At 43.7% G+C, this 26,075-nt stretch overlaps 1 protein-coding gene across 4 annotated transcripts in view; it reads left to right on the forward strand.

The window, feature by feature from the left end:
* The window catches only part of pias2 (protein inhibitor of activated STAT, 2), a 155,886-nt gene that overhangs the window by 114,535 nt on the left and 15,276 nt on the right, over positions 1–26,075 (forward strand). The window contains exon 14 of one of the 4 annotated variants that reach the window (XM_088303367.1): positions 10,059–10,567. The exons of 2 other annotated variants lie outside the window; for them this stretch is intronic. In XM_088303367.1, the coding sequence (XP_088159493.1) occupies positions 10,059–10,274 (216 nt within the window). In that variant the 3' untranslated portion in view covers positions 10,275–10,567. One more of the 4 variants, XM_088303393.1, reaches the window with a different exon arrangement.

Here is a 26,075-nt window from a genome sequence, read left to right on the forward strand (position 1 = left end):
CCCCAAAAGTACTTAAATTATACATTTGGGGTTAATGAAACCTGTGCAAAACAAATGGGTATCGAATTCATATCCATAAAGGCTACCAAGCTAGAATGTCTATTTTTACAAGTGAATAAAATTGTTGGTACACATTATTGTTGCTGAAATAACTTGAAAAGCACAAGACTGTAGGTTGCCAAAATGCATACAATATTGACTAGCCCCAAAACTGAAAGTCTTTTTGAGTCACATCAATTCTTGGACAAAATACATTACAATACAACTTTATTTGTGTAGCGCATTTCATAACAACTATAACAAAGCGCTTTACACAGTATAACATAAAATAGCAATAATTCAGTAACAGACAATGAAAGAAGTCAATTAAAATACAAATTTATGATACTAACACATATACAGTATAGTGTCAGGTTTAAATGCCCTGACGCCTTTTGGGAAAGCTTACTGAAATAAAAAAGGTGGCTGATGGCCAGACGAAACCAGGCAAGGTTGTTCATTTTTACCGGCCGCGGCAGGGAGAGAGCCACAGAGAGCTGACAGGTGACTTGCTCAGTTCAGCTCCGCGCACCCTCTGGCCTCCCGTCCCGCCGCCTCCTCTTTTATTAAAGCTTGAAGCAGACTCATAACGAATCTCCAGGAAATAGAAACTATAACTCACAATGAAGGTCAGTTAAGACTACACGAATCTCCAGGAGACAGGAAACTATAACTCACAATGAAGGTCAGTTTAGACAAAACGAAACTCCAGGAGACAGGAACTTAACTTTAGAGCAAACATGTAGGTGTGTGTGTGCGTGTGCAATTATTAATACAAGTAGTATGTAAAAACATGATTAGAAATACACAAACTGATTACATAAAGTTACTTGAGGTTAATGTGGTCTTCAGCTTATTTTACACGTAGACAGCAGAACAGTGAACAGAATCAAGTTGGGCCGAAAGCCTAAGAATAGAAATGTGAGAAAATGTGTTTGAAAAATGGACAGAGAGGGGGCTTGCCACACATTTAATGGGAGGTAATTCCAGAGGGAAGGGGACAGAAAAGGCTGAATACAAATAGCAGTATCTTAAAATGCACTGGGAGCCAGTGAAGAGAAGCCAGAATTGAGATTATGTGCGCCCTCTTCCGAGATCCATTTAGAAAGCGAGCAGCAGCATTTTCCTTCAACTGGAGACGCTTGAGGGAGGACTGGCTGACTCTAAAATAAAGTACATTGCAATAATCTAGCCAAAATATAATGAAGGCATGAATTACTGTTTGTAAGTGCTGTTGAGCATTAGGGTTTCACCTTAGCCAGCTGCCTAAAATGAAAGAAACGCGATCTAGTAACAGCACTGATTTTGCCGGTTCAATTTGAAATTGCTGTCCAATTTAAACCCCAAGTTCGAGACTGTAGGCTTCAGATAAGACACCATGGGGCCCAGGTCAACATGGTGGAACAACATGAATTCTGTTTTCTTTTCGTCAAAATGTAAGAAATCCAGTGGCATCCTGATTTTGAATTCTTCTAGACTGAACAAAAGTGGTCTCAAGAAGAAAGTGTCCTTTTTGCTCAGCGGGACATAGATCTGCTTAGCAATGGATGGAAATTCCATGTTTTTTTAGGATGGAACCTAGGGGTAGCAAGGATAGCGAAAAAAGCAAGGGCCCCAAAATACAACCCTATGGACCAACTGATGACAGAGGGGCAGAGCGAGACATAGCGCAACCTAAGTTAACACAAAAAGTCCTATCAGCCAAATTGGATCTGAACTAATCTAGGGCGTTACCACTGATGCCCACCTGGTGCTGTCTATGAGCCAGAAGAATACTGCGGTCCACTGTACCGAACACTGAAGTTAAATCAATCACTACAATACAATACAATATAATACAACTTTATTTATGTAGCGTATTTACCAACAGCTGTAGCTGAAACAAAGCGCTCTCCATATGGAGTAATATGAATTAGCAGGAAATTTGAGCTTAAATCTGAAAAAATAAACAATGGATACCAGAAGAACATCTCATGCTGAGTCAAAAGCTAAGACCTGAGCCAGAAGGCATTAAAAACTTATAACAGGGCTGACTCTTTGCTATGCATCATCTTGAAACCTGACTGTAAAACCTCCATGATATGTTCATCCAAGAAAGATTTTAACTGCATATGCACCACTTTTTCCAGACTTTTAGAAATAAAAGTAAAATCAATGTTTTTAGCTGTTTTTTATTAACATCACTGGCTTTCAATCATGTAACATTTCTCTAATTTTATATTGGTCTGTTCCACATAACAATTGCAAACAAAGAGAACAAAGAGAAAAAAATAAATAAAAAATATAACAAATATAAACATAAAATAAAAATATTGGTGATCGTAGATCATATTATTAAGTCTAATCACAATGTTAAATTCAAGTATGTCATTAACAGAGACCATCTTTTATTACAAATGTCAGTATTAAAATTTAGCCCAGCAGTTTTCTCCATCTCGTACACCTTTCTTGTGCATTCTTTCCACTGAGCAATCATTGGGGGCAATGGCTTATACCTGGTTTCAGTATTTTTTTCTTTTTCACTAGCAAAAGAATCATCAAAAGGTAAATCCCATCTTTACTCAGCTGATGACCAGAGGGAGTTATCCCAATGAGTAAACCTACGGGCTCCGTTCAATGTGGATATTCAGTATAGAGCACAGCTCCCCCCTAATTCAGAAAATATCTTAAGTACTGGACAGTACTGAAAAATGTGCGTACGGTCACCAACTTGTCCGCATTGTCTCCAACACAGATTTGATTTCGTCTGGTCAAACTTGGAAACAATAGAAGGTGTTTTAAAAAATCTAATGCTTTTAAGGGTTTATCAATGTCCAAACTCAGGGACATAACAACTGGCCCATGGTCTGAGAGAGTTTGAGGTTCAATGTTGCAATCCTGCACCCTGTGTGCATCATGTTTGGAAATGAAAAAAAAAAAAAAAATCTATTCTTGAGTTGCTTTTATGAACCCGTGAAAAATTTGTGTAATCTCTAAACCGTGAATTTTTCATGCTCCATCTATCCACCAATCCCAATTATTGTAGTATATTAATCAATGCCCTTGCTTTACATGTCAGAGACTTGCTATCAAATGGAAATTTGTCCATTTAATCTCTCTTCTTATCATTTTTAAATGATGCATCAAATATCAGCCCCACCCATTCTCTTTTCGATTTGACATGTCTGGCTTTACTTAAATGATTCAGAATCTTTTCCTTGTTATAATATAGTTACGGGCATTAATATTGTAACTAATAATTTTCAAAGAAGTGTTGGACTTTAGCTTTAAATCGATGTTAGAATTTAATTTTAGACCAATGTAAACACGAATTAGTAATCCGACTCTAATTTGTGACCTTACCCAACTCTCACTCATCCAACAATATGCGCGCTCGTTCTGCAATAGAAAGGTATCAGGAAGCCGGCATTTTCACGCACAAGTGGATTTATTCCCAATACTCAGATTTTCTACATGGCACCTGGGTCTCGGGTCCCTCTCAATACAACTCTACACCTCTCTTGCCACCAGCAAATGTACTACCCGAGTTGCCCAGTAATGATTCATACTATACAATATGCAAATGGCACAGAGACAAAGGCATCCTGGCATGATTCTATTGGCTATGTGTATCCTGCAGTTAACTTTAGCTTGCTCTCATTGGTCTTTCTTCTCCCGCCGAATCCCGTGGCGACTCCTCCTGGTTGTGCTTTGTTCATCTCGGCTTTCCCCTCCTTCTGGTGATCCTGCAACATTCCATCCTTGCACAACCCCCGCAACCCCCATTCTGTTGCTTATGCTCCCACACACACAGTTTCACCCCCACACACACTCTCAGCATTTTACAGTATCACATTTTCATACACTGGATGCAGCAACATCTAATGAACTATGTTAAGCTCAAACTCTTATATTCCTTTAATAGTCAAATGTATGAAATCCTTTAAGTGTAACCGAAGTTTGGACCATGCTAATGACACGACCCTCAGGAGAGGACTGCAGGAAGATTAGATCAAGGCTGCAACAAAGGTGTGAACGAGACCCCTCTGAAACAATGGACTTCCATGCCGGGATCACAAAAGTGGCTCCTAGCAGTCTACCCTTTGTTCTGTTTAGATTGACTGCCATGATTACATTATCCTTTAGAAGTCATCGCCAAAATTAAAGTGAAATTTATAACTGCACCCTTTCTGAAATGCCTTGACATAACTATTACAAACCAAATTAACACTTAAGGTCTACTGTTATATTTAAAACATACAGTCTGGTGTTCTTTCTGAGCATTCCATTTTCCAGCCTGTCTTGTTTCGCAGTTACGATGGCCTCTCTTTAACAGCAAGTAGGCTAGCGCTCTTTCATGACGTATTACCCGGTCTTCTGCGCTACTCACGCGTTTTTTTCCATCAGTCTTTTTTCCGGTATATCAATTCTCCTCATAATTTCTCCGACTGAAGCCTATGCGCGCCTGGGAGTCGATAACATCTTTTTGTGCACTTCCAGATTCTTCTTGAAACTTGCGCAGCTTCGCTAGAATTAGCAATTCCCCTTGTGTCGTCAGACAGAGCCAAGCTAGCTACCAGCGTTAGCTGCTTCTGGATCATCTTTGTATCAGCACTTTTTCCCACTTCAGGGTCTCTTCTGATCAGTGTTGTTTTTGGCAGGCATTTTAGATTTAGTCTTAGTCATTTGGATGAAAATGCTTATTACTTTTTGGTAGATTTAGTCATTCCTATTCGTGATAGTTTTAGTCTAGTTTTAGTCGACGGAAACTCGAAAAAGTTTTAGTTGGTTTTAGTCTACAAAAAGTCAAAAAGGTTGGTTTTAGGCGACAGAAACACCCCCAAATATTTAGTCTAGTTTTTGTAAATTTCTTAGACCAAAACTCAAAAAGGTTTTAGTCCGTTTTAGTTAAAAATAGGAATACAAGGTTTTCACTTAATAGCAAAGACTTTCTGATGGACTATTAAGGATTATGCATTACAAACAGATAACGTAACAGTGGAATCAATGCTCATTTCTCCAAAATAACCTGAGAACCAAAATGTTTTATTTGGCAACTGTTTTGGTTTTATTTCACTTAAAGCAGCATAAAATAAAAACGTTTTAACAACATGGACTTGTAGTAGACTTGTTATATAGTACAGTAGCACAAGTACAAACTTTATCAAACATCTAACAGATTTACTTGTACCAGCCTCCGGTTATCAGAGCAAAGTAGCCTTGCGAGTGTCACTGTCGCCATGGTCCGTCAAAGGAACGCGTGTCAGTGTGTGCGAGCCGAGACGAATGACTGCAGACGTGTTCGTGCGACACCAGTATGTGTGACGCTGTGTGCGCGGCGCATGGGCCCTGCGTGCTGTCCCAGTGGTGGGCGTGCCCAAACGAAAGATAGGTTCACTTCATTGCAATGTTTTGAAAGACAGATTAATTGTATACAATTGCTTCCCGTCTCGTCTCGTCAGTGAAAATTTCATGTACGTCACGTCACGATTTTGTCATCAAATAACCTCGTTTAGCTCATCATCTCGTTATGGTCATGGAAAAAAGGGCGTTAACGAAATATTTTCGTCATCGTCGACGAAAACAACACTGCTTCTGATCGACTTTTGGCTTGACATCATTCTCGTGGTCTATTCCCAGCAACTTCTACCACGAATGAGTGGAGTTACATCATTTAGCAGGCACTTAAAAGTTTAGTTTGGTTGGAGTGATCGATCCAGCAGTATTTACTCTGGCATACCGGTATTACAGTATGTTTAAAATATTGGGGCACTACACCAGAAGACAGACTGCTGTTGATAATGGGCAAAACCAATTTGACAATACTTGGTAGAACCTCCTTAAAGAGGTGAGGGGGAACCGAGTCACAAGGGGACCCATATGGCTTAATTTGGCAAACCACAGCCTCCAAAAATAACAAGGAACCGCCTCAAAGGAACAAGGAACAATTACATAGGGGTCAAATGTGGCGTTCAAAACATGAACACTGGCTGTAGCAACCTTGTCAACGAAAAACTGCAAAAAATGTGTTGCACATTTCATTACATTTGTGAGTCTTAGCACATCGGCTATTGAGGTTTAAGTGCAGACTCAATGGTTTTAAATAGAGTCCCGTATTTTCAAGACCATAAGGCACAATGTAAACTCCCAAATCTTCTAAAAAATTGACAGGTTGCCAAATAATGCCTTGTGTGCAGACCAAGATCTACAGATCTGGACAAGTGTGACTTTCTTGAGCAATACGCCTGATTAACTTAGAGCACTTCACAGTGCATGTTGGCACCTTCTGTTGTTAAAGTCTGAGACTACAAAGCACCGCAGCTTTGACTGAGAGAACTACATTGTGTAAAGCATGTGATGGTTGGTGACGGCTTGAGACAGTCAGTTGACGACAGACCATTAGGTACGTGTGGGATGAAGTTCGATAGGGCAGCTGTCCACAATGTCGAAGACTGTCCTAACATTAATGTTATTGCAAGCAAGAAACATCACACTTTTGTACGACAGACTCTGGAGGTAAAAAAAACAAAAAAAACACACGCTGCCCAAAGCACACACTACCCACGACATCTCTCTAACCCCGTGCTTCTCAATTATTGTCCGTCATGCCCCCCCTACCAAGAAGAAAACTATTCGCGCCCCCCCACTCCGCCACCATTTTTAAAATATTTTTCATTAATGTACATTTCCTTTGTATATTGATGTTAGATTATGGCAATAAAATGTCCCTTAGCAAAGCTAAATTGGTAAGAAATATAATTTTGAGAACTATTATTGTGAGGAGAAACTCAGTACTGCTGGCTCTCCGCCCAAACGCAGTTCGAGTCAGACTTCTGTTAAAAGTCGAGCGTACATCGAAGCACTTATTACTCCGTAATTCATTTTAGCGATTAACATGCTTAGCGCCTCCTCGTTCGCCTCCTCGTTGAAAACGCTACTTGTTAGTGGGGTTGTTTATTTGTCATTACGCAGCTTGTTGCTGCTGCTTTGCACAGACAACATATAGTCGAAATAAAGCTCAAACTGCTGCGACGCAAGATAGCTTGGCGGCTAGCATTCAAGTAGCGCCAAAGAAATTACTTCCGGGTCAACAAGCGGAAGTTTTTTTTTTTTTAATCAGTACTGCGAGACCTGCTGCATAAACTCGGGGCACAAACCGCAGCGATGACTATCTCAAAATTGCGTTGCCTGAGATCGCAATTTCAGTCCAAAAACGATTTTTTTAGCCGTACTACGGTGGAAAAAAAGCATGTACCCCAGAGTCATTTCTTTTTGGGACATGAATGACATGAGAGATGCATGTTTGTTCCTTGTTTTGGTTGTTTCATTGTTTTCTCGTTTGCTATTCAGTTGATGTTGGGTGATAGTTTTGGTTTTGATTTAAACCCGTGACTGTAAGAAGTGTGGTGACTAATGACATCCCTCCCCCGACATTGTGTGTACATGTACTGTTAATGGCAATGTGTCTGACCCACTGCTGGTTGATTTGTCACAATAGCTGCTGTTGCACTTCTGGGACTACTAATGAGATCTGTTTTACTCAATTTTGCCTTTGCGAAGCTGCCTTTGTCAAAATGCTTGATGCATGCTCGCTATTGTTTAATGCTGAGATTTGTTTTGATGTGTCTGTGCCCAATAATATGGTGCAGAAAAATCACACACAACTGAGATTGCGCCCTTTTATACAGTGCGCCCTGAGGTCGTGAAAATACGCTATGTGGGTTATGACAACTTTTCTGAATGAGACCTGACTTAGACCTGAGTGCTCCCGTTTGGACTCTTTCACTATGCTTTGATAACAATCCCAGCAGTCTTTTAGGTGTGTGTGTGTGTTGTTTTCGTCAATGATGATGTCAAAAATGTTTTGCTACCCCCCTATTTTTCATGACAATGACGAGCTAAACGTGACTCTTTGACGTGACGAGACAGGATGAAATTTTGAGCGTGTGGTCCGTCACGCGTACAAAATTTTGGACATGTAATCTGTCGTTCAAAAAATACAACCTATCCTCGTTGGGGCACACCCACCACCTGGACAGCACGCAGGGCGCATGCGGCGCACACACCGGCACAACAAAACTCGAACGCGTCTGCGGTCATTCATCTCTGCTCACAGAGACTGACACGTTTTCCTTTGACGGACCATGGCGATAGTTACACTCGGTAGGCTACTTGGTTCTGATAACAGCAAGCTGTTACAATTAGAGAAGACATGTTTGATGGGGTTTGTACTTGTGGTACTCCATTAGAACAGGTCTATGTTGTTTAAATGCTTTTGTTTCGGGATTGTTATTTCTGTTGCTTTGAGTGAAATAAAGCCACGGCAGTTGCCAAATAAAATATTTTGGTTCTCGGCTGATTTTGGAGCAATAAGCATTGATTCCACCGTTACATGATCTGTTTGTAAAGCATAATACTTAGTAGTCGAACGGAAAGTCTTGCTATTGGGTGGAAACCTTTTATGCCTATTTTTAACTAAACTAAAACCTTTTTGAGTTTTCGCCGACTAAATTTACTGAAACTAGACTAAAACTTTTTTTTTAGTTTTTGTTGACTAAAACTAGACTAAAACTATCACAAATAGCAGTAGCGGGCCGTGCATTTCACACATAGGCCTTCAGTGAAGTCCTACTTAGTCCTACTTAAATGAATCCCCCTCATAATACCATCATTTATGACACAACTGCTGGACAAATAATATACAGAAACACAAGACCTAGCTTCTCTTGAAAGTGTGTACCTGCAATTAAATCCACACTTTAACCCTCCTTCGGCCTTTGTGGCTTAAAAAAAAGCAAGAATACGTTTTACATTTTCGAATGGTCGTCAGTTACGACTTCCGGGTGTGTTGATTCCGTATAGCACTGTGCCCTTACAAATGAGTATCCAATCACAAAACACGTTCATCACCTTCAGCGTAAGGCCAGCGAGAAGGCTCACTGTAACTAACTTGTGATCTGATTGGCTATCGCAACTGTCTACAGTTGCAAGAATGATGAATGATTACAAAAAAATATGTTGACATTGACATTTTCATGTATATTTAGTTTCATTGGTAACATGTAGGTGGAATTAAAAAACATAAAAAAACTAGAGAGAGACATGCATAGAAAGCACTAGTTTATAGCCCAAATATTTGAGCAGTAAGTAGGCTTAGGTCCAGCTGATAAAATATATTTTTATTAAAAGTAAACAATTTTAAAATGGTCCGCTGTCTAACTTAATTACCTGACTGAAGGCAAAAAAAGTTAACTATTATCTTTTTGTTAATTACATTAAAATGGTAACGTTGTCATAATCATAGCCGCAATTACACTTCATGAAAGGTGACTGAAGTATTGTGAAACAATCCAAATGTTTTGCTTTGACTTATCCTTATATTAATGTCAAACAGTTTTGTTAATAAATGAGTGAAATTGACATTTTGTGGGTGCGTGTATTTATATCACATTATGCAGTTTACAAGCAGAAATACGGTGTGAAATAATCTGCAAAGTTCGATGTCATTGAATGCTGTAAGAAAGGGGACAAGAAATTTGATAGTACAACACAAATGAAGACATCTTGGCAAACACCAATGACATTGAGTAATCTACAGAAGCACTGCTTCATTTTATATGCCCCCTTCAGTCAATGATAACTGCTGGTTAATGTTAGGCTGGGATTTTAGCAGATTTTTCCTCCAAACAACTTTTGGTGACCTCAAACAACATGGCTATGGATTGATTTTCACAGGTTTTCGCCTTTTGGAGGGTACTGGAAAAACTGGAAAATTTATCTTGAAAGTCCTTAAAAAGTGTTTGAATTTGGCCATGGAAAAGGTGTACGAACCCTGATGTACGAATGTATGTATGTATGTAGTTGTCATTCATGTTCTGCCACCCTGAAGTAGCATGCAGCCAATTGTTTAAGAATATTATGTAAATCTTTATTTGCATTTAGCCCTACGTCGCCCCGCTATCCCAACTTTTTCCATGTTCTTGCATGAACTTTTCACTGCTGCTAGCAGATTTCATTTTGAAGTTATTCTTCTTGCTTAGCGTTACAGGCCTCAGATGTTTTTGGAAAACCTGACAAATACCATGCAGAGTGTGACTTCTGCTAGCACGAGCTCTGCCCTGGTTTCGTCGTCCAGTAGCCGATACGAAACAAATTCCCACACAGCTTGTGCCACCCATGAAATCACGGACACCACAGGAGGAAGAAGCGCTGGTGGAGGAGGAACTGACAACAATGATATTATTTCACTAGACTGAGCCACATTTTAACGGCCTTTTGCCTCTTTTCAAGTTTTTTTTTTAATTTTAAACAAACTCTACTCAAAATCAATTTGACTTTGTTGCTCCTGAAAATATTTTTCTATTGGTTTTTATGCATTAAAAACTAAAACTAGTTCATCATTCTATTTTCTGTCAAAAGTCACAAATGCATCAACAGCCACAACAACTGAGGACATGAATATTTTACTTTTGTAATTTATTGTTCTCTTGAAATAGTTATTTCTGACAGGATGTATTTCTGTCCCAGACAAATTAAACGATTCATCGTCTCCTCTGACTCATACATCATTGGGCAAAGATGAACCTTTTCCAAAATGTTGAACAGAAATGGCATGGACAAGCTGCGTGAGCTCAAAAATATTTTGTTCGGGATGACACCTGTGGATTGCCTGAGTTCCAAAATCATATGCTAGGGTCACACAGTGGAATTAAGTGCAAGGAAGAATGTGGTTTGTTGTTTGACTACACTACGTACAATATAAAGGCGGGCTATTTGGGACTTTTAATGTAATTTATTTTAATTGAAATATAAACTTCTATTTTTACACTCATACAAACTGAATAAATCATGTATGGTCATCCAATTTGAGACCTCATTGGTAACATAATATTAAACCACATTCATAATGTGATGATTGTGTAACTATCCAAGGGAGAACCTGTAAAGGGAATTTGGCATTTGCTTCAAAATACATTCTACATGTTTGAAGAGAATTGGTGAAAACATGCAGACTAAGACCTGCTACTGTATGTCATGTAGTACATCATTGTAGAGATATAGCGAACTCTTGTTCACCATTTCAGTTTTACTAAATTTATTTATTTTAAGGGGTGGGCTAAAACATCACCCAGTGATGCACTTGGACGTCTGGCTTTTTCCCCACTGTGATAAAGAACTTGAGTTTTCGTTCACAGTAGTTAAGCCCATATTCTCAAAGACTTGGCAAAGACTTGCAAGTTTGCACACACATAACAAATGTTTTTTCATCAGGGTTCGTCCAAGGTTGCAAAGTCGTTCGCCAGATATTGCAACGTAACAGTTTTAACGGTCGGAAATCGTTTTTGTCACCAAGAACATGTTCAAAATTTATTTGTGACATGGAAAACTCTTAGCACCCCTTAAAACTGTTTGCGAACGACTGCTGAATGTCTTTGCAACTTTGAACGAACCCTGACAAAAACATTAGCTACCTACGCAAACACTCACAAGGCTTCGCCACTTGGTGAGATATCATTATCTGATGCTGTTGTGATTTACACGAGCAATGCATACACTCCGATAATCCATCTTTACTCATATTTGGTCGTTTTAGAGCAGGGGTCTTCAATCCTATTTCTCGAGGGCCGGTGTCCTGCCCGTTTTCCATCTTACCCTGCTGCAACACACCTGAACGATTGTTATTTAACTTTTGTAGACCTTGCTGATTATCTGATCATTTGAATCAGCTGTGTTACAGATGGGAGAATTGGAAAACCTGCAGGATACCGGCCCTCGAGGAACAGGGTTGAGGACCCCTGTTTTAGAGCGACACTTTATCATCCATGAGTATGTTACACAACACTGAGTGTAAATCAGAAAAACCGGGAAGAGGGGGGAAAAAATAAGTCCAACCTAAAAGCCAACATGGACCAGGGCTTCAGGCTGACATGGTTACATGGTAAATATCACCTTTTGACTACCAAGTTTTGAATAGTTGTATTTTGAATTCAAAATTGACATATCTATGTGCAATTCAGTTTTGCCTAGTCAAACCCTGACCCTGTGACATAGGTTTGAGATATCTGCAACAGACCACTTAAAGATGTCTACAATAGCATTTCATCTAGTTAACACTGGTTATAACATATTTGAAAAGGGGTGTTAGATCAGGCCTCTTTGGCGCAAATTAGACAGGCGTCTTGAGCTAGGCCGTTATATTGCTGTGACTTTTCTACGAGCTATGGCCTTCCTTATCTTTGACATTCTTGGCACACTTAATGGTTGAATCCAGTAAAGACCAAGGCTATTTTAGTTAACAAAAACTACTGATGAAATAACTAAAACAAAAATAGAAAAAACCTTTTCATGACAAAATAAAATAAAGTAAAAAATGTGTTGAAAAAAGGGAAAAGTAACTGAAATTACACTTGACGTTGATAAAACTAAAACTAGCTATTATTATAGTGAAAATGTCCTTCGGGTTGATTTTTAAATGCATTTGTTTCAATATTACTGCCCAGCCTTTAGCCGGAAGAAGTCTTCGAACAGTCGTCTGGGAGTTGTAGTCCTCTTAATGTGTATCACACAGAAGAGATGTCATCAAACAGCAGACAATAAATAGACTCCGAAGATGACGGCACGGGACGAGTTTACCTTCATTCACCTATCCTGCCAAATATGGAGTAAGATTGCTGTCAAAAAGGCAAATGCGTAATTAAACGATCCGTAACAGCAAATGTAAGATTCATATCCGTAATTATTTCCCTGTGAGTACGAATCAGAGTTGTGAGGGTTTGAATTTTTTTTTGTCAGTACAAATCAAAATTGTGAGGGTGAAATGTTTTGTGAATACAACTCACGTTTCTACGACCTCGAATCTTAACTACGCACAAATTGCCGGCTGAGGATACGATCTCGTTGTGAGAGGACGAATCTGCACCACATGCAAATTAGGATGTCACGCAGGCCGCAGCAGGTCCCAAGGGAAGCCAGTCGAGCGACGATTCCTCTACCAACGCATGCGCAAAGAAGAAAACAAAATGACCGTCAGCAATTCAGGTAGAGCATCTTCAAAGCAGGTAAAGTCAACTACATGTATATCCAATGTATTAATTCTAATTAATTTCATAATATTGCTCTTAAATATTCGCTTCGGACTCACAGGGTTACGGCTATAGATTGTAATCTAATTACGCGTTTTGCTGTGAGCATTGTTATGTACTTGACCCCCCACCAGATTTTCAATTGTGTCATCAACATGTGACATGGCACATTTTAATTGAAAATATTAGTTTTAATGTCATTTATCTTTTACTTTTAAAGTAGTAGCAACTGTAGACAGTTATGTTCCTAACTGTTCTAATTGTTGTTGCCATAGTCGCGGTAGTACCGCGAGAGCACAGGCGCGAATGTGATTTGTGTTGATCTGACGGTGGTGTACGGACAAGTGGCTCCCGTGCATAACACGTTAAACGAAATAAACATTAGTTCAAGCAAAATCAGAAGTACTTCTCTGAACTCAAGAAGTCAACATGGGGTCAGAAGTGAGATATCCGCCGATGTAATCACGTTTTCTGGACACCTCGCTGGTACGATCGAAACGAGAAAAAGAAAAAAAAAAAAGAAGAAGAAATGGCAGACGATTTCAGACGTCCAGAGCCGCTCGTATTCGATGGAAATGTTGCTGAAAACTGGCGCAAGTTTGAACGTGAATATGAAATATTCATTGCTGCTGCACACAGTGATAAACCTGCGAAAACCAGAGCCTATATATTTCTCAATCTCACGGGACCCGAGGCTATAGAGAGAGAGCAGACATTCACTTATGCACCCGCAGTCATGGAGGATGATGGGCTAATAACACCTACTGAATCCTGACTGCATAATAAGGAAATTCAAAGAGATATGCAACCCAGAACCCAACGTGATAATGGAGAGGCACAACTTCAATACCAGACAACAAAAGCCAGGTGAAACAATTGAAGCATATGTGCATTAAGAAAAATGGCTAAAACATGTAATTTCGGCCAATTGAAAGATGAGCTCATCAGAAACCGATTTATTTGCGGGATCAGCAATGACGATGTCAGACGTTCCTTACTTAGAGAGACTGACCTCCCTCTAGCAAAAGCCATATGCATCTGTCAAATAAGTGAACTCTCTGACCAGCACACCAAAGTTCTCTCTGCACCAAAAGGCACGACCACTGCCAATGTAGATGCCGTGCAAGTAAAACGCAGCAGCCACCCAAAGGTCAATTCAAATCCAGTGTGAAAACTAAAGATCGACCAACAATTTCAAGCTGCAGGAATTGTGGAGGCAATCACTCAGCCAAACGAGAGCAATGCCCTGCTTTTGGACAACAATGTCACAACTATGGTAAGCAGAACCACTTTAAAAGGCTATGCAGATTAGTAAAAATGCCGAAAACAGGTAGGCAAATGCTTTCACTCTCAGTTGACGCAGACTGAGACAGCGACAAGGCTTTTTCTATTGAACCTTTGTCACCACAAGACGACAACATAAACTCTGTACATTCTGACGGTCACAAGAGGGACGCTGCGTTGTCATTATCAATAACAACACCCTGGAGCTAAAAGTGGACACAGGGGCCAAATGTAACGTCATTTCCCTTGACACATACAAAGGCATTGGGCACACTGAAAAATTGTATAAATCACGCAAGCTGGTCAAACGCGTAGCTTTTGGTGGAGCCGTGATTGAATCAATTGGCACAACAACTCTGAACTGCAAGCTCAGCAAACAGCCATTTGATCTGACATTTCAAGTGGTGGACGAAGATGTACAATCCATTTTAGGCCTGCGCGACAGCTCAAGGATGGGACTGGTCTCCTTTAGCTGGCAGGTGCTCCTCATTGACACCATTCAGGATGTAACTTTGTCACACAGGGTGTTTCAAGGATATGCAGACTTATTCCGTGATGAAGTAGGCATCCTACCTGTAACCTACTCCATGAAAGTCGACGCAAACATGACACCTGTTGTCAACCCCCCGTGCAGGGTCCCTGCAGCAATGCACAAAAGGGTGAAACTGAGAATGCAGGCAGATCAAACTGGACGACGCCTCATCCTTCTACACAACATTAACTACTCCCTTTGGCAGTTCCTGAGGATGCCCTCTGGCATCAAAACTGCCTCTGAAGTTTTTCAAAGAGCCATGGGACAAGTATTATCCATGTGCTGTAATCGTGGATGGCATCATCATTGGAGGCAAGGATGCCGTTGAACATGAAAAGAATCTGAAACAAGTTCTGGGCCGTGCCAGACATGTACACCTCAGACTCAACATAAACAAATGCAAGTTTGGGCTCAAGGAAGTTAGCTTTGTAAAGAGTGCAAACAAATTGATGCACTAGACAGGGGTGTCAAACTCATTTGTGTGGACAGGACACATCGTAGTTGTGGTTTCCCTCAGAGGGTGATGACAGTGAACCCATATAAATTGATTGGAAAGCCAGTTTTGAAATAGAATAGAAATAGAATAGAAATCCCTTTATTGTCATTGTACTCAAGTGTGCAACGAGATTAGAGGGCTCCCCTCTCCAGTGCAATACAACAATAATACAGACAAATATATAAATTAGATAAATAAAGAAGACAGTGCAATGGAATTCAGTGCTGAATAGGGCATATAGAAACACATCACAATGCTGTTTTGCGAGGTTAGGGTGGTCTCGTGTGTGTGTGAGAGTTCAGTATGGAGATGGCTCTCGGAAAGAAACTGTTTCTCAGTCTATTGGTCCTTGATTTGATGCATCTGTAGCGCCTGCCAGAGGGCAACAGGTCGAACAGGTGTGAGTTTGGGTGGGTATTGTCATTGACGATGTTGAGAGCCCTTCTGAGGCACCGGGCGGTGTAGATGTCCGACAGTGGGGGGAGAGGGCAGCCAATAATCCTTTGCGCTGTTTTGACTGTCCTCTGGAGCCTCACTCTGTCCGCCTCAGTGCAGCCGCTGTACCAGGTGGAGACACAGTACGTCAGCAGGCTCTCGATGGACGAGTGGTAGAAGGCCAGCAGCAGCTTCCTGTCCAGGTTGAATTTCCTGAGGACTCTCAGGAAGTGCAGACGTTGGCGGACCTTCTTTACCACTGCTGTGGTGTTGTGACTCCAAGAAAGGTCATCGGAGATCTGTACTCCCAGGAACTTGAACGTGTGGACCCTCTCCACACACACGCCTTCGATGCAGAGGGGGGGCGGCAGCGTCTTGTTCCTCCTGAAGTCGACGACAATCTCCTTTGTTTTAGCAGAGTTAAGGTGCAGTCTGTTGTCCTTGCACCAAGCTGTCAGCCTCTTTACCTCCTCTCTGTAGGCTGTCTCGTCACCTTCCGAGATCAGACCGACCACTGTCGTGTCGTCAGCAAACTTGACGATGGTGTTGTTGCCGTGGGCCGGGCTGCAGTCGTAGGTGTAGAGGGCGTACAGGAGAGGGCTCAGCACGCATCCTTGGGGGGAACCGGTGCTCAGCATGAGGGTGGAGGACGTGTAGGGGCCGAGCAACACAGTCTGGGGTCTGTTGGTCAGAAAGTCCTTAATCCAGATGCGTGTGAGGGCAGGGAGGCCGAGAGTGTCCAGTTTGGCGACGAGGATGTCTGGGATGATCGTGTTGCATGCCGAGCTGTAGTCCACAAAGAGCATCCTTGCATAGCTCTGCTGTCGTTCCAGGTGGCCCAGCACAACATGCAGAGCAGTGTCGATGGCGTCCTCAGTGGATCTGTTAGCCCGGTATGCAAACTGGTAGGGGTCCAGAGTGGGAGGAAGGCAGTCCCTGATGTGCTGGAGAACCAGCCTCTCGAAGCACTTCATAATGACTGGTGTGAGAGCAACAGGACGGTAGTCATTCAGGTGGACGGCTGGTGACTTTTTGGGGACAGGAATAATGGTGGAAGTTTTCAAGCAGGAGGGGATGACTGCCTGAGCCAGGGAGCGGTTGAAGATCCTGCAGAGAACATGTGACAGTTGGTGGGCACATGCTCTGAGGACCTTGCCTGGTATTCCGTCGGGTCCAGTAGCTTTCCTGGGGTTGACCGCCAGGAGCGCGCGCCTCACATCGTGTTCCTCTACGATGAGTGGGGGGGAGTTGGAGCTTGAAGTGCGGGGGTGTGACGGTTGGGGCGAGTCAAAGCGAGCGAAGAAGCAGTTAAGCTCCTCTGCCAGCGATGCACTCGGGTCTACAGAGGTCGTGCTGCTGCCACGGAAGTTGGTGATGCTCCGTAGACCCTGCCACACCTCCCGTGGCCTGTTACTGGCAAGGTGGGCCTCCAGCCTCCCCTTGTAGGTTGCCTTGGCTAGCTTGATGCCTTTGCTCAGGTCAGCACGAGCCAAATCAGAAGCTAGTAAGTAATTGTTCAAAAAATTTTCAATTTATTTTAAAAGGGGAGGATTGGTAACAAATAAATGGCAATATCTCATATCTCAATGTTGTTAAAAGTGAAGAAAATATGCTAGAAACAGGAAGTTGATGCAGATGATTTGCCCTTTGCGGGCCACATAAAATGAGGTTGCGGGCCAGATCTGGCCCCCGGGCCTTGAGTTTGACACCTGTGCACTAGACAGTCAGCAAAACCCTGCATGTCCTCAGCGGTACTCTAGGGAGAGACAGTCTCACCGTTTCTTCAACCCCAAACTAATACTGATGAGGATGACGATCCCAGCGAAAGGCACACCATGGAGAGAATTTCTGCACAAGTTTGAGAGCTGCGCCGAGGCGAATTATTGGTCGGAGAGGACTACAACGATGCAGAAAATACTGTTTAGTTGTGGGGGCCATTGTCCACCATAACCCTCACTCATTGAAGTGGGATTATGACTGCCTAGTAGATGAACTTGAAACAGACTACGGCCCTTCCTCCGATCCTGCAGCCTCAGCCTCTGTGGAACTCAGACACTGGGTGCGTAAGCCTGGAGAAGCCTTGCATGAATTCAGGGATGACATTTATGGTAGAATAGCTGGAGCTTATGGTGACAGAGTAGAAAGTGAGAAAGATTCTATTGCTGTTGAAGTGTTTACTATTGGTCTAGATGATGATGCTGAGGTAGAAGTTGTTGGAAAAGCGACCAGCAACCCTCGCTCTCGCTTATGAAATAGCACGCCGACATGAGACCACTAAAAGGGCTGCTTCATATGTCGCCGATGGCATGCTGTTGGGAGCCCACCACGCTTCTGGATGTCGGCCCGGGCTGCTGTTGTCAGAGAGAAAGAGGAGTATGCTGTGGAAGTTCCATCTCCAGTGAGCTCTTCATCCAGTAAGCACAAAAATTTTAAAAAGGGTCGAGTTTGATGCCATAATTGTCAAGGCTGGGGCAATATTCAAAAGCAGTGTCCTTCCCCTCAAAAACCCAACAAGGCTTCAACCTTGAGCAGTAGCTCTTGCGGCAGCCCTGAACCACCTTTGCTCCATCTCAAGGCTCCAAACAAGGAAATGTGCATAGCCGTGCGCCTTTACGAGCGGAAAGTGTGCGCTGTTATGGACAGTGGGGCCCAAAGGCGTGTGCTGCCACTGCACTTTAACAACCCCGTTCACCCCGACTAGCCTAAAGTCACTTGCAGTGAGAGTAGCGAGGTTCATTGTTTAGCCGGGGCAGGAATATGTTTGAAGGGCAGTGTGAATCTAGGCGCAGCCACCATAGAGATGCTCTTCCTCAGTCCCACGAAAGGTTTTGTCGAGAACCACAAGGTGCTCGTTGCTAGAGAACTGATCGACACCCAGTCTTCCCAAATAGTCCCCCTTTGACTTTTCAACCTGTGCAACAATGCTGTGACTATTAAAGAAGGATCCATTGCCGGGCTCCTCCAGCCAGCTGAAGCTGTGCGTCAGTGAGGGACACATTTGTTGGCCCGCCAGTGGTTCTTCAGCCCCTGCAAGAGGTCTATGCCCAGGATTCGCCAGACCTTAATGACCATGAACAGCTCCAACTTAAACGTTTGCTGTGCACTTATAGCCAGACATTTTCCACAGGGCCTACAGACCAAGGCCGAACCAGCCTTGTCCAGCATGACATCATGACCCGTCCTGGTGCTCCAGTCAAACAACCGCCAAGGAGAATGGCAGGAGAAAAGCAGCAGTTTACAGACCAGCACATCCGCGACAGCCTGCGAAGCGGTGTTGCTTAGTGTAGTCACAGTAGCTGGGCCTCACCCATTGTTATGGTGCGTAAAAAGGCTGGCATGTATCGTCTATGCATAGACTACAGAGCCCTCAATGACCGTTTCATCACAGATACATAACCCCTACACCGTATCCAGGATACGCTGGACACGCTCTTCACTGCCAAATGGTTTAGCACGTTGGATCTTGCTTTGGGCTACAAGCAAGTGGAGTTCACCCCAAGAGCACGGAAAGCCACCGCTTTTTGTACCAGGACGGGCCTCTTCAAATGGAATGTCATGCCATTCGGCCTTTGCAATGCTCCGGCAACATTCCAACGGCTGATGGACCGCGTCTTGGCTGGGCTGCAGTGAGGAACTTGCTTGGTCTATTTGGACAACATCATTGTGCTGGCCAGGGACGTGACGCAGATGCTGCAGAGTTAGGGCAAGGTGTTTGACCGACTTTAGCAAGCGAACCTGAAGCTGAAACCTTCTAAATGCTGCCTCTTCCGACGCAAGGTTGTATACCTTGTCCACATAGTATCTGAGTGTGTGGCTCTCAACCCGAGCAAAGTCCAGAAGATCCAGACGTGGCTCACTCCCACATCGATCCAGGAAGTGAGAAGATTCATCAGTCTTGCCTCGTACTATTGTTGGTTTGTAAAAGACTTTGCGTCAATAGCTGAACCCTTGCACAACCTGACTAAGAAGAACGCTCATTTCCAGTGGCATGCACCAAGCGGGTTTTGACGAGCTTAAGTGTCACCTCACTTGAGCCCCAATCCTTAGCTATCCACTTGACTGCGGCGAAATGATACTGGACAACGATGCGAGTGACGCGGGCGTCGGTGCTGTACTGTCGCAGATTCAGCAAGGTGTGGAGCGACTGCTGGCTTATGGCAGTTGCAAACTTAGAAGAACCAAACAGAACTACTGCACGACGATACGTGAACTCCTAGCCATTGTGGACTTCACGTCACATTTCCGCCAGTACCTCCTAGGACGACGCTTCAAGGTGTGCACCGACCACAGCAGGATGCGCTGGCTAACAAGAATGAAAGAGCATGGCATGGCAGTTGGCTAGTTGGCTCGAAAAACTTGCTGAATACGACTTTGAGATTGTTCACCGCCCAGGGCGTGTGCACGGCAATACTGATGGCCTCTCCAGAAGAACCTGCGGCCAGTCCTGTGCATGCAAAGTGCCGAGACCATCCTCGCATCCTAGGGGCGTCACACATCAGGTGGTCCAGTGTGAATTGGACTCTGTCTCCAGTTCCCTGTCGCTGAGTCCAGTGGGGGTAGAGGGATAACCGGCCACCACGGTGTCGGGTCTAGTGGGGGTAAGTCTAAGTACCCCAACACCCGACACACAGATTGTAGACCAAGACAGTCAGACAAATGTACACATTGTAAATATGACAGAGAAGGTATATGTGGCGAAAACCCCTGATACTGCTTCTTTGTTTCATGGCTGGACAATGGGCAAGCTGAGCCAAGCCCAGGATGCAGATGCTGACATTGCACCAATATGCGCCTGGATGTGGGCCAGCAGTGAGCGCCCCACCATGGACTGCAATTTTATCATGCAGCCCAGCCACGAAGACTTACTGGTCCCAATGGAAACGACTCTACTTCAGAGATGATGTATTGGTCCATCATTTCTACTGCCTTGACAACACCCAATTCCACCCGCAAATTCTGCTGCCACTTAACCTACAGCCCGAAGTGATGAAACAGATGTATGACGTGCCGTGGGCGGACATTTTGGTGTTGACGGACTATGGACAGACTACAAACCTGATACTACTGGTCCCACATGAGAAAGGATGTCACCCTTAGGTGCCAGACCTGTACCAGCTGTGCGTCCAGGGCCCGCCCCATCAAGAGACCACAAGCTCCATTGGGAACTGTCCAGGTCGGGGCCCCAATGGAGCGCATTGCCTTGGACATTATAGGACCACTCAATGAGACTGAGAATGACACAGAAACCGGTATGTGCTTGTCATACAAGATTATTTCACGAAATGGACGGAGGCGTATCCAATCCCTGATGACCAGGCTGTGACCGTTGCCGAGGTTTTTGCATCCGAGTGGGTGTGCCGCCACGACATACCACACGCACTGCACAGTGATCAAAGACGCAATTTTGAATCTGAAGTATTCCAAAGCATGTGCCGCTTTGTTTGGCATTGACAAGACTCACACTACACCATTTAGACCCCAGTCAGATGGCCACGTTGAACGTTTCAACGCTACTTTCCAGAAGATTCTGGCCTCCACCGCGGAACGTTGCCATTTGGACTGGGACCTTATGGTCCCTTACGCTGTCATGGCCTATAAGGCAACTAAACACAGTTCCACCAGATTCACACCAAACTTCATGATGTTCGGCTGAGAAGCGAGCGAATCAGTGGACCTCGTTGCGGGGTTTCCACCTGACTTGGACATTCAACCGTAAGTTCCAGAGTATGTCAAACAGCTGAGTGAATGGCTGGAGCTGGCCCACCTGCTCACCAGAGAAGCTCTGAGAGAGTCTGTTACAAGTGCAAAAAGACAGTACGACAAAAACTATTACCATATGCAGTACAAGTTTGTAGATCCTGTGTGGCACCTTGTAAAAGGTACGTGCCACGTCAAGAACAAAGGGAGGAAGTTCCTTCCGTCATATGAAGGGCCGTCCTTTGTCCTTGGACAATTGGACGACCTGGTCTTCAGAATAACCTGAGATCCGAGGTGAATGTCGGTCACCACGATCAAACTTAAACATTATCGGGAACGCCTGGACAACACCTGGGCTTTGGACCGAGCTCAGAGGTGGGCACCTACAGAGTTTTCACGGCCAGCTGTGGAGGACGACCCAGCAGACAATGATCTAGGCCTGCGTGATTTGTTTTCAACCGTGACTGACGATCCTGGCACCATTTCAGCATCTGCATCTGACCCCACACTGGTTGTGCTCATTCCATCCTCCCCTTCCCATGGAGTCCATGAGAATGGTGGGGGCTCGGTGGGTGAGTCACACCACTGAGCCAGCCATGACATCCATGCAGGGCACCCGACCGTTATGGTGCCTAGGTGACTTAAATGGTGTGAGGAGCACTTGAATGTCTCTAGGCAGTTCTCAAGGCCTTATTTGAATTTTATACAATTTTTCTAGTTCTTCCCCATTTTAGTGGAAGTTTACATAATCCAAAAAACTGTCTGTGCTACGCTTTTTACCTGCCACTATGAATTGCTTTATCTCAGGAATTCTGCCGGTCGCCTTGAATTGATTACATAGGAGTGGAATTCATTTTCTTCCTTGTGGCATTTATTTTCACCGTGGTTGGATTTGCGTTTTGTATATGAGCCTATTATTGTCACCAACCTTATTTGCCATACCTCACTTGTATAAGAGAATGACAGTCACAACTGTCTTTTAGGCACCAAGTCTTTGATAGATGTTGCAGGTCAGCTCGTGTTTCTGTGCTGGAGTGGAATTGTTTAATTGCCATCTAGAGTGGGGGTAGTGTTGCAAGCATTGTGACAAGGTACTTTCATCAAAATCTGATGTGGCATTTCAAAATAAAAGGCAAAAAAATAGTTTTTTTTTTTTCAAAATCGGTTGTCATGGTCAAATTTTGAGATTTCTTTTGCCTTTTATTTTGAAATGCCACATCAGATTTTGATGAAAGCACTTTGGTTGGATACTTGGGGTGGCCAAGTGTGTCCCAGCATTGGACTGGTTGTGGGATAACGAAAATTTACCATCCTGTTGCTCTCAGACCAGTCATAATGAAGTGCTTTGAGAGACTGGTTCTCCAGCACATCAGAGACTGCCTTCCTCCCAAACTGGACCCCTACCAGTTTGCATACCAGATTCACTGAAGACACCATCGACACTGCGCTGCAATGTTGTGTTGGGCCACCTGAAACAACAGCAGAGCTATGCCAGGATGCTCCTTGTGGACTGCAGCTCGGCATTTAATACATTCATCCCAGACATCCTCATCACCAAACTGGACATTCTTGGCCTCCCCGCCTGGATTATGGACTTTCTGACCAACAGATCCCAGACTGTGATGCTCGGCCCCTACGCATCCTCCACTCGAATGCTGAGCACCGGTTCCCCTCAAGGATGCCTGCTGAGCCCTCTCCTGCATGCTTTCTACACCTATGACTGCATCCCGGTCCACGGAAACTACACGATCGACAAATTTGCTGTCGATACGACAGTGGTCGGTCTGATCTCAAAAGGAGAGAGAGATACACCATTGCAACCCGCATTCAAGACTTGCAGGAAGCGCAGAAGGTGGAAGCAGTCGCGCTCACCGCTGATTACTGGACCTCTCTCAGTAACCACAACTACCTCGGTATGACAGCCCATTATTTTGACCCATTTCATTTGCGCTTTGTCTGCATTTTATATTTCTTATATTACGCCAATTTGATCCCTTAGAAAGGCTGTTGAGATGCTGTTTTGTGTGTTTGTGTGAGTCGAATGCAGTGCTTTGTTTTTCAATTAAAAAAAAAAGTATTTGCATAAAAACAAAAAAAGAAATTCTCATATATTAAAGGTATTACAATTCAATAAAATATTGAATTATAGACATAATATACAGAAATTTTTTTTTTTTTTTTTACAATGAATAAAGGGATTTTTTTACAATTAATAAAATGTTCAATTAACTACGAGTGAACTATGAAAAAATTTGATTAATTAGGATTAAATATTTTAATTGCCTGACAGCACTAATTTAATTAAATTGTTGTTGTATTACACTGGAGTGGGGAGCTCTATAATCTCGTTGCACACTGAGTACAATGTCTAATAAAGACTAATGATCTGACACCAAATGTTTGAGCATTATGGCAAAGATGCATTTTGTCACTTCTGTTTGAACATAGATTTTTATTTATTGTCCTTTGTTCTAAGCAAAAATAGTTTCTAATTCGGCTTTAAAAATATTTTTGCCCGAATGTGCTCAGTCAAAACTGCACAAAAAGGAGAAAATGTTCCTGAAATAATCAATGAAACCCTGTGGCAGTGGTGGAGTAGTGCTACACTCTTTGTCAAGAGAATGGGCACCAACACTTTATTTTTGTTCCACTGATGCACAGGCCTTTTTTTTTTTAGACTCTTGTGTCACCATCCATCCATCCATCCATCTTCTGTACCGCTTCTCCTCACTAGGGTCGCGGGGGGTGCTGGAGCCTAAACCAGCTATCTTCGGGCAGTAGGCGGGGGACACCCTGAACTGGTTGTCAGCCAATTGCAGGGCACACAGAGACAAACAACCATCCGCGCTCACACTCATACCCAGGGGCAATTTAGAGTGTTCAATCGGCCTGCCATGCATGTTTTTGGAATGTGGGAGGAAACCGGAGTACCCGGAGGAAACCCACGCAAGCACGGGGAGAACATGCAAACTCCACACAAGATGGCCGGAGGTGGGATCGAACCCACTCTCGATGCTGTCTCTCAATGTGAGGCCATCGTGCTAACCAGTCGGCCACCGTGCCGCCCCTCTTGTGTCACCATTGGTTTGAAATTGTTTTGTTTTAATAATTCATTCTGACAAATTGCCCCAAATAGTGACAACTTACAATGAACTGTTAAAATTAAGTCAAATTAATGAAACATGACTAACAATTAGACAACAGCAAAGCAAGCATTTTTGAAGTTCGATTACTTACTGCTTTAGAAGGGTTCATTTTCTAAAGGACCAAAGAGAGTACACCAATCATGATTAAATATAAAATAATGAAAAATCAGTTTCCAATGTGCAACTGTGTATTTATTATCAGATTTGGTCACAACACGCAGAGCAGGTGACACAAATAATGTCCCCACAAAATACAGTTTAACACCACAGACTTCTTTTGTGAGCAAGACAAAAGAAGCATCAACAGTAGAAAGTACAAATGATCACCTCCTGTGGTTATTGCTCTTTGAAGTAGTTAGTGCTGGGCCACCTGGAACAACAGCAGAGCTATGCAAGGATGCTCTTTGAGGACTCCAGCTCAGCATTCAACACAATCATCCCGGACATCCTCGTCGCCAAACAGGACATTCTCGGCCTCCCTGCCCTCACACGCATCGGGATTAAGGACTTTCTGACCAACAGACCCCAGACTGTGTTGCTCGGCCCCTACACGTCCTCCACCCATACGCTGAGCACCGGTTCCCCTCAAGGATGCGTGCTGAGCCCTCTCCTATACGCGCTCTACACCTATGACTGCAGCCCGGCCCACGGTAACAACACCATCGTCAAGTTTGCTGACGACACGACAGTGGTCGGTCTGATCTCGGAAGGTGACGAGACAGCCTACAGAGAGGAGGACCAGAGACTGACGGCTTGGTGTGAGGACAACAGACTGCAAATCAACATTGCAAAAACAAAGGAGATCGTCATCGACTTCAGGTGGAACAAGACGGTGCCGCCCCCCCTCTGCATCGAAGGCGTGTGTGTGGAGAGGGTCCACACGTTCAAGTTCCTGGGAGTACAGATCTCCGATGACCTTTCTTGGACACACAACACCACAGCAGTGGTAAAGAAGGTCCACCAGCGTCTGCACTTCCTGAGAGTCCTCAGGAAATTCAACCTGGACAGGAAGCTGCTTCTGGCCTTCTACCACTCGTCCATCGAGAGCCTGTTGACGTACTGTGTCTCCACCTGGTACAGCGGCTGCCCTGAGGCGGACAGAGTGAGGCTCCAGAGGACGGTCAAAACAGCGCAAAGGATTATTGGCTGCCCTCTCCCCTCACTGTCGGACATCTACACCGCCCGGTGCCTCAGCAGGGTTCTCAATATCGTCAAAGACAATACCCACCCAAACTCACACCTGTTCGACCTGATGCCCTCTGGCAGGCGCTACAGGTGCATCAAATCAAGTCCCAATAGACTGAGAAACAGTTTCTTTCCTAGAGTCATCTCCATTCTAAACTCACACACACACACGACCACCCCTACCTTGCAGAACAGCAACG

Source organism: Idiotropiscis lumnitzeri, chromosome 1 (assembly GCF_059441095.1).
Source record: "Idiotropiscis lumnitzeri isolate Australia: NSW breed Sydney's pygmy pipehorse chromosome 1, RoL_Ilum_1.0, whole genome shotgun sequence".
In the NCBI taxonomy this organism is placed as follows: Eukaryota; Metazoa; Chordata; class Actinopteri; order Syngnathiformes; family Syngnathidae; genus Idiotropiscis; species Idiotropiscis lumnitzeri.